We start from the raw sequence: 9764 nt of genomic DNA, 5'->3' as shown, positions 1-9764 counted from the left end.
GATCAATTGAGATTTTCTCAAATCATTGGATCACGCATGTATTTAGCTAGCGCTACGAGGCCTGGCATCTCGTTTGCCGTGAGCAAAGTAAGCCAGTTTGTTTCAAACCCAGGTGATGTTCATTGGCATGCACTTGAGAGAATACTGAGCTATCTGAAAGGAACTGCGAGTTATGGACTTCACTATATGGGGTATCCAAGAGTAGTTGAAGGTTATAGTGATGCGAATTGGATATCTGATGTTGATGAGCTTAAAGCCACAAGTGGTTATGTGTTTACACTTGGTGGTGCTAATGTTTCCTAGAGTATTGCAAGCAGACCATCCTAACAAGGCCAACAATGAAAGCAGAACTCATAGCATTAGACACATCAACAGTTCAAGCAGAATGGCTTTGACAACTTTTAATGGACTTGCCGGTGGTTCAAAAATCAATACCAACTATCCTAATGAACTGTGATAATCAAACAGTGATTGTCAATGTAAACAATTCTAAGGACAATAAGAAGTCATCAAGACATGTAATAAGGAGACTGTGTCAGGTTTATGAGAAATTTCGGAGTTATAGTATTGGACTATATAAACACATCTAAGAATCTAGCAGATCCCTTCAAAAATGGTTTATCACGAAATGTGATAGACAATTCATCGAAGGAGATCGGATTGAGACCCACTACATAAGTTGCCATGCAAGTTGAAACGATTGGCGTACTAATGAAAGACGAAACTGACCACTTAATAGGATTTTTAGTGCGTCTGTTTCTCTTCTCCTTAATGGGAATTAGTGCGTCCATTTCCAGTTTCAGCTCGTCACGCCTATAAGAGGTTGCTCCTCTTCTCAACGAGACACACAACAAATCTCCTGGTTCCATAAAATTGCACCACTTATCTCTTTCCCATCTTGCTTCCGGCATGCACCGGGGAGTGAGACAGCAGGCCTCCGAAACTCCGCCTCTTGTGATCCGGTACGGGAGAGGGGCAATCAAGTTTTTGGGAGCGCTTCCGCGCGACTGTTGGATCGTTCATCGTGGCTGCGACCGACGATGAGTTCCCCAACGACGACTTCTTCCCCGGTGTCGACGACCTCTTCGACGACATGACGAATGGCGCATCTGCTTCCGCTTCTGCTGCTTCGTATGTCATATTATCCTCACTGTTAGGGTTAGTGTTTGGAGTACTACTAGTAGCAATCAAGATATAAATATGATGTCTTTTCTTTATGGTTTTGGTTGCATGACTAGTTTCAATAATCAGTTGCATGTCTCAATTATTCTCTCTATCATGTTGATCATGTTTTACCAATTGTTTTTCTCAATTAAACATAACGGAAAAATGCCTAATTATTCAACAGCTATAGCATGGAAAAATGGATGGATTCGGTATACATGGGCCGTCGAAAATGGAACGTTCGTACTGTGGTATACATGGGCTGTAGAGATGGAACATTTGTACAAGCAATGCAGCATTGCCCCTGTCATCATTGAGCAATGTCCCCCTGCTGACAGAGAGCAGATTTGTTTGATGCACTGCCGACCAGATCGTTGCGGTGAAGACCGATGGATCCGGTCGATGGCGATCACGTGCTGATGAATGTGCTGCACTGCACCTATTGGTGCTCTCTGCCATGTACGAACGCGGCGCATGCAGCAGGCAGCTGGCTAGGTAGAGAGCACACCATCTGGCTCGGTCTCGTTCGGTGGGGGCACTAGTCCCTGCCTCCCGCAAACCCACACTTTCCCCTCTTCCCTCCTAGAATTCACGACGGTGCCGGCCAGCAAATGGGGTGTTGAGCTGGGCGATCACTGTCGTCGTCATGTTTCATCCCAACAACCAACATACTCCATGGAGTACAGTCTGCGTGCACTATCATCATCAAGCTTCAAGCACCGACCGACGCTGCTTACCCAGAAACATGCATGGATGGATGTCAGTGCCTAGCTCTAGCTGTAAGGTGCATGCCACCAACGTGGTCTGCAGGCTCTAACCTCCGTATGGGTTTATTAGTTCTCACTTCTCATCATATTTTTGTCAAAATTTGGCCACATATTTTACTAGCAAAATATTAATATATGTCATTGAAAGTTATATTATTGGATTCGTACTTGATTGTAGTTCTCAATAATACTGTTTTGCAACGCATGACTTAAATTTTATACTTTAAAATTATGATCAAAATATGACACAAAATACATTTGTAATCAAAGTCAGCCTCCTTGTGTTTTTCCTTTTTTCCACGTCTCATCACCTCTTCATTCATTTGAAATCAAAGTTACGGAAACAGAAAAAAAATAGTAGGTGGTGCATCATCCATCCAAGAACTTTACATTGATGAATCCTAATACCTAACAGAGACACCCCACCAATGTATTTACCTCAAGACGCAAGCATGCCACATCATCATATAACTATGGATGGTATAATACCCACATCGACATGCAACCATGCATGGAAAAAGACCCACCACCACATACAACCATGCATTAAAAAATATTAGTTAATTATATCTAGTAAATAGTTTACAGCTATACATAATAAAATATACAAAGTCGTATGTATTTTAAATTTTTGTTTGCGTTATCAATACTCTGATATTTACCACATAATCAAATCACATTAAAATTGATTGCAACTGCCCGATGTGCGCATTTGTTTTTGCTTGCTTGACTTTGTGCGTCGGCCTTCTTCCAGCGGTCATCCGTCGGCATGGGCATAAGTGGTGGGGCATCCGGTGGAGCGAGCGGTGGTGGATGCTCAGTGGAGGTGCGTCTGACTTGGCCACCAGGCTTTGCGTGCAAGGATATTGATGCCTCCCTCCCACATGATGGTCCATCTCTGCTTGATATCTCTCGTGTTTCGGTGACGGTCAAGGTATCCCCCCACATCAGGCAGTTGTTAATTAGCATGCTCATTGTTTGCATTGGCAGATGTACCGTCTCAACAAGTACCCCGGGGTGTAGAGTTCACCTTGATCCACGATGCCGATCAGGATATTGCACTCCGATTTGGTGGTAGCAACATAGGAGACTTCGTCTTTGCTGGAGCTCTTCGAGTATCAAGTCTTGAGTTCCGGCGTGAAAACCCTAGGTTTGGGCTTCTCTGATCGTTCTTGGCAGCGACGATTAACTTTCCTTTGTTGAAAGCATTCTCTAGAGCTTAGTCAATATTTCTCTTCTGGGTGAAAACACGCGGTCTACCCTATGTAGCTGGATCTGTGATGATGTTCATGCACTATTTCGTTGTTGAAGGCGTCAATGTTGGGGAACCTTCTCGTTGTCCATGTGTTGCCAATGATGTTGGTAGTAGTTGATACACTGCTGGGGCGGGTCGTTCGTCTCACCCGTGATCCGTAAGGGTCTTTTTTTTTCTTCCTTGGTTGTGTGCATCTTAATAGTGTTGAAGTCAGGTTTGTACTTATTGTATTTTTTATACCGATATAGTGCAACATTATAAGTGTACACAATACCACTGCCCCTCCCTTGACCGTGACATATTGCCATGCCGTCACCACCTCGGCGACCATCCCCTTTAATTGCCCCACCTCCTGTTCTTCTACCGCGCCAACACCCTTCCTCCCTCCTCCACCCGTCCACCCATCCCGAATCCTCAACTTCTGACTCCCTTCCTCTTCCGACGTCAGTGTCATGTCATCGCCGGCTTCAGGTTCGCTCTGATTGAAGCCTCGCCACGATGCTGCCATCTTCAGCCTCTAGGCCTCGCCATACTCCCGATCGACTGACACAAGCAAAAATTTCAGTTGCCTGTGAAATAACAATTGCGCATATAAATATATCCTTATACTTACCATGTCGGTGAAGTCGGTTGTGAGCTTGTGCCTATAAACCTAACTGGCAAAGTTAATTAATATAAATCTCTAAAGCCATGACAAGTGAGCAGGCTAGGATTCTAGCTCAGTTGGTACTTGGTAGAAAGTACACTGGAGCGTGCCTTGGCCACCTAGCTGCAACAAGCACCCTTGTACCTACCAACTTTCTTTGTAGGAATGCAAAGATAAAGTAAGAGGCCAAACAATCTTAACCGGCCAAAGTCATCAGTGCATGCATGCACGCGGCAAATGATTCTTGGCCTATACACTACTAGAAAAAAGCTTATCAGTTTTTTTTGCTACCAGTAGCGCAGGCACATGTGCTACTGCTACGATGTTGCATCTATTTTTTATCAGTAGCGCTTGTTTTACCCCACACTATATACACCTCGACGCTTCCATGTACACCCGGCCAGCCAGCCACCTTCGTTTCTTGCTAGGAGCTGAGCTAGTGATCGAGCAAAAGCAACCATGTGGATTCTAGGACTACCCACCATCCTCGCCGTGCTCCTCTTCCCTACGTTTTGGACGGCTGCGGTCTCCGTGCACAGCTCAACGCTGCTCCTGGCACGCTCGCACTCGCTGCCGTCGCCCAGCGCCGGCGCACTGCTCACCGAATGGGCGGCTTCCCTCGCCGCGCAGTCCGCCGCCGACGTGACACGCGTTGCCATGCTCGCGGCGGCCGTGCCCGCCAAAGCCAAACCTAGGAGCAAAGGCCGGTCGTTCGTGCCGATCGCGCCGGGCCGGCAGATCCTCAGCATCCCCAACTACGTGGCCCGCGCGCGGCTCGGCACGCCGTCGCAGACTCTCCTGGTGGCCATCGACCCCAGCAACGACGCCGCCTGGATCCCGTGCAGCGCCTGCATCGGCTGCGCGCCCAAGTCGTCCCCGTCCTTCGCCCCGACGGACTCGTCCACGTACCGGCCCGTGCGGTGCGGCTCGCCGCAGTGCGCGCAGGTGCCGGGTGCCGCATCCTGCCCTGGCGGCCCCGGCGCGTCGTGCGCGTTCAACCTGTCGTATGGCTCGTCCACGTTCCAGGCCGTTCTCGGGCAGGACGTGCTCGCCCTTGCGGGCGGCGGCGCCGCGTCGTCCTACACGTTCGGCTGCCTCCGCGTGGTCACCGGCCGGTCCGTGCCGCCGCAAGGGCTCCTCGGCTTCGGGCGCGGGCCGCTCTCCTTCTTGTCGCAAACCAAGGACACGTACGGCTCCGTCTTCTCCTACTGCCTCCCTAGCTACAAGTCCTCCAACTTCTCCGGGACACTGAGGCTCGGCCCCGCCGGGCAGCCGAAGCGGATCAAGACGACGCCGCTCCTCTACAACCCCCACCGCCCGACCCTGTACTACGTCGACATGGTCGGCATCCGCGTGGGCGGGAGGGCCGTGGCCGTGCCGGCGTGGGCGCTCGCGTCGTTCGACACGGCCACAGGCACCGGCGGCACGATCGTGGACGCGGGTACCATGTTCACGCGGCTCTCGCCCCCCGTGTACGCCGCGGTGCGCGACGCGTTCCGGCGCAGGGCGCGGGCGCCCGTGTCGGCGCCTCTGGGCGGGTTCGACACGTGCTACAACGTGACCGGCGGCATGCGGGTGCCGAGCGTGACGTTCGCGTTCGCCGGCGGGGCGGGGGCGGCCGTGACACTGCCCGAGGAGAACGTGATGATCCACAGCTCGTGGGGCGGCGTCGCGTGCCTGGCCATGGCGGCGGGCCCGTCGACTGGGGTGAACGCGGGGCTCAACGTGCTGGCAAGCATGCAGCAGCAGAACCACCGCGTGCTCTTCGACGTTGCCAATGGCCGCGTCGGGTTCTCGCGCGAGCTTTGCACGGCCTGATTGCTAGTATGGATTCCCGTGCATGTCATCGTGTATTATGCCACTGGGCAGTGGGCAGTTGAGTAATAGTAGTAGTAGTACGTTTGTATTATGCCATGGCAATTTGAGATTTGTTTTGCGCATGGCACTAAGAAATGTGAAGTTGTACGTTTCTTCTCGGAGCTGTAGCCTACGACCAACGCGAGCAGGGAACTTTTCAGACCTATCCATTTTACTTCCGCTTATAATACACATCACTTAAAACTTTCCTCAATATATGCGCTAATTTCGAAAATTTCACCAACTGCTCACAAAGTTGTGAAGTTGTACGTTTCTTCTGGGAGCTGTTGCCTACGACCAACGCGAGCAGGGAAACCTCTCCATTTTACTACTTCCGCTTATAATACACATCACTTAAATCTTGCCTCAATATAGTTTCTAATTTTGAAATTTATATCACTTGCCCGTCTAGCTCAGTCGGTAGAGCGCAAGGCTCTTAACCTTGTGGTCTTGGGTTCGAGCCCCAAGGTGGGCGATTATGTTTTGTTTCAGGCGCTTTTTGGCTATTTGATTGATCAAAACAAACTGCAATGTTTCATATTCCTTTACCTAACTACGTGGAATAAATACAAACCACAGAATATTTGTTATAAAAAAAAGTGATCTCTCTACACCTTTGGCATCTTAATCAAACCACAAGTATTTTTCCTTTTTAATATGCAGCCGCACACACATACATGCAGACATACATACACTCATATGACCACCTTCGGTACATATCCTTGAGATTGACGAAATCGCCACAGATGCCTTCAACATAGTCAACGAGAACGTCTCCTCCAACTGAACGCACGCCCCTAAAAGGCTTGAAAAAAGTGCAGGAAAATGCGAACACCGAAAGCCCTGGAATAAATGCAGGAAAATGCGAGCACAAGTGTCCAGTCTACCACTTGAACCTAGATGGGCTGAGGATACTACAAATATTCCTGATAAAGGAGAGATATCTATAAGCACCTTTTTACATCTCCACTTTCTCCAAAATTTTATGCATTGAAAGTTACATAACACATAATTTGCACGAGGTGGACTACCCAGAAAGATATGAGTCGAATACCGTGAGAACCTAACGTGGTTGAACATTTGCACACACTTTGGCTGAAGATAAGAGATTGAACCGACGCCCTTTACTTATTGTACCTTCATTGGCAATCACTGCCAAGATCCGATGCTTTTTCCTTATTGTACTGTCATTCTCAAGCATTACCAAGATAAATAGATGTTTCGGAAGATAAACACACGATAGGGTTTCTTAGTCAAGATTAACATACTAGACCTTGCCAAGAGAATTTTCTTCCTAATAGTAGATGTCATTACACTAGTAGAAAAATGGCCTAATGTTCAGCCCTTTAGTCCCGGTTTGTCAATGAACCGGCACTAATGTGTGTTGGAAATATGCCCTAGAGGCAATAATAAAAGGATTATTATTATATTTCCTTGTTCGTGATAATTGTCTTTATTCATGCTATAATTGTATTATCCGGAAATCGTAATACACGTGTGAATACATAGACCACAATATGTCCCTAGTGAGCCTCTAGTTGACTAGCTCGTTGATCAACAGATAGTCATGGTTTCCTGACTATGGACATTGGATGTCGTTGATAACGGGATCACATCATTAGGGGAATGATGTGATGGACAAGACCCAATCCTAAGCATAGCACAAGATCGTGTAGTTCGTTTGCTAGAGCTTTTCCAATGTCAAGTATCTTTTCCTTAGACCATGAGATCGTGTAACTCCCGGATACCGTAGGAGTGCTTTGGGTGTATCAAACGTCACAACGTAACTGGGTGACTATAAAGGTGCACTACAGGTATCTCCGAAAGTGTCTGTTGGGTTGACACGGATCGAGACTGGGATTTGTCACTCCGTATGACGGAGAGGTATCTCTGGGCCCACTCGGTAATGCATCATCATAATGAGCTCAAGGTGACCAAGTGTCTGGTCACGGGATCATGCATTACGGTATGAGTAAAGTGACTTGCCGGTAACGAGACTGAACGAGGTATTGGGATACCGACGATCGAGTCTCGGGCAAGTAACGTACCGATTGACAAAGGGAATTGTATACGGGGTTGCTTGAATCCTCGACATCGTGGTTCATCCGATGAGATCATCGAGGAGCATGTGGGAGCCCACATGGGTATCCAGATCCCGCTGTTGGTTATTGACCGGAGAGCCATCTCGGTCATGTCTACGTGTCTCCCGAACCCGTAGGGTCTACACACTTAAGGTTCGGTGACGCTAGGGTTGTAGAGATATGAGTATGCAGCAAACCGAAAGTTGTTTGGAGTCCCGGATGAGATCCCAGACGTCATGAGGAGTTCCGGGATGGTCCGGAGGTAAAGAATTATATATGGGAAGTCGAGTTTCGGCCATCGGGAAAGTTTCGGGGGTCACCGGCCGGTATTGTACCGGGACCATCGAAAGGGTCCCGAGGGTCCACCGGGTGGGGCCACCCATCCCGGAGGGGCCCATGGGCTGAAGTGGGAGGGGGATCAGCCCCTGGTGGGCTGGTGCGCCCCCCCCCCCCGGGCCACCCTCTACGCCTAGGGTTGGGAACCCTAGGGGAGGGGGCGCCTCCACTTGCCTTGGGGGGCAAGTTTCCCCCTTGGCTGCCGCCCCCCCTAGGAGATCCCATCTCCTAGGGCTGGCGCCCCCTCCTGGGGTCCCTATATAAAGAGGGGGGTGGGAGGGCAGCCGCACCCTGACACCTGGCGCCTCCCTCCCCCCTTGCTACACCTCCTCCTCCCGCAAACGCTTGGCGAAGCCCTGCCGGAACCCTGTTGCATCCACCACCACGCCGTCCTGCTGCGGGATCTTCATCAACCTCTCCTTCCCCCTTCCTGGATCAAGAAGGAGGAGACGTCACGCTGACCGTACGTGTGTTGAACGCGGAGGTGCCGTCCGTTCGGCGCTAGGATCTCCGGTGATTTGGATCACGACGAGTACGACTCCCTCCACCCCGTTCTCTTGAACGCTTCCGCTCGCGATCTACAAGGGTATGTAGATGCACTCCCCTCTCTTGTTTCTAGATGAACTCATAGATTGATCTTGGTGAACGCAGGAATTTTTTTATTTTATGCAACGTTCCCCAACATAAAGGTCCTTACGAACCGGTACTGAAGGTCATATTTCTACTAGTGTTACCATCGAGAATTCAATTTGATTACAATCGCTTCTCATAAAGGTTGCAACATTAGAGCATCTCCACTCCCCCCCAACCGGCCCTCCATGGCGCCTTTTTTAGCGCCGACGGCGAAATATCGGCCCAGTCGCGTTCCAGGTCCTTGTTTTTCGCCGATTTGGGCCGAAATAGTAGCCTGCGAATCCGAGCCAAACCCAACCCCATGAAGGGCGCCTGGGGCGCCGGCCAAAGCGAAAAGGCGCGTGGTCCGCTTTGTTGGTGACAGACGGGCCTTTTCTAGCCGTTTCCCCCCTTTCCCTCCATTTTCTCATTACTTCCCCCATCTGCCCCGCCACTCCCGCCATTCTTCTCCCACTCAACCGCCAGCCGACCGTCATCCTGCCAGACCGCCGAAGAAGTATTCTGCCCCTCGCTCAGTTCCGCTGCCGATTCCACCCAGCCGAAGCAGAGGAAGCCGAGGGCGCTGATGCCAAAACCATCGGCCGTGTCCAATGTCGAGTGGAGGGCGGAGGTTCAGCGCCGAGAGGCTGTCACCACCGGCCGGCGGAATAGGCTCAACGCCAGGCCAGGCACGCTGCCGCGTCGGCAGCAGTGGCAGCGGCGGCGAAGCAGGCAGAGACGGCTCGCGCGCGGATGATGAATCCGCCCGGCGGCCACTACCCGCAAGCTGCGTGGAGCCAACAGAGCGTTGTGTCACTAGCAAACTTCTCGCTGCCGCCGCCGCCCTAGGGGTGCGCACCCTCGCCCGGCTACTCCAACGGCGACGCGCATGGTGGGTTCAACCCGAACATCACCTTCCCACATGGCGCACCGCTACGTGCCTCACCCTCCGGTCTGAACCCCGACCAGCTCACTCCCTCGGTTGCGTTCGCTGGCGTTCAGTACCACTCGTACAACTACTCGCCCCTGGCGTACATAGCCTCGCC

General features: G+C 50.8%; 1 protein-coding gene and 1 non-coding gene across 2 annotated transcripts; both read left to right on the top strand.

Annotated features, from left to right (window-relative positions):
- The first annotated feature begins 3909 nt into the window (after positions 1-3909).
- On the top strand, positions 3910-5843 carry LOC123066714 (aspartyl protease AED3-like). Its single transcript, XM_044489747.1, has one exon. It carries the CDS (start codon positions 4292-4294, stop codon positions 5648-5650), a length of 1359 nt encoding a protein of 452 aa, XP_044345682.1. The 5' UTR covers positions 3910-4291; the 3' UTR covers positions 5651-5843.
- A 248-nt stretch (positions 5844-6091) lies between these two features.
- On the top strand, positions 6092-6164 carry TRNAK-CUU (transfer RNA lysine (anticodon CUU)). The gene has a single exon. It is a non-coding gene; the product is annotated as a tRNA-Lys (tRNA).
- Positions 6165-9764: the final 3600 nt, after the last annotated feature.

Source organism: Triticum aestivum, chromosome 3B (assembly GCF_018294505.1).
Source record: "Triticum aestivum cultivar Chinese Spring chromosome 3B, IWGSC CS RefSeq v2.1, whole genome shotgun sequence".
Lineage (NCBI taxonomy): Eukaryota > Viridiplantae > Streptophyta > Magnoliopsida > Poales > Poaceae > Triticum > Triticum aestivum.
Note: the sequence above shows the minus strand (reverse complement) of the source record. Positions and strands in the feature narration are given on the sequence as shown.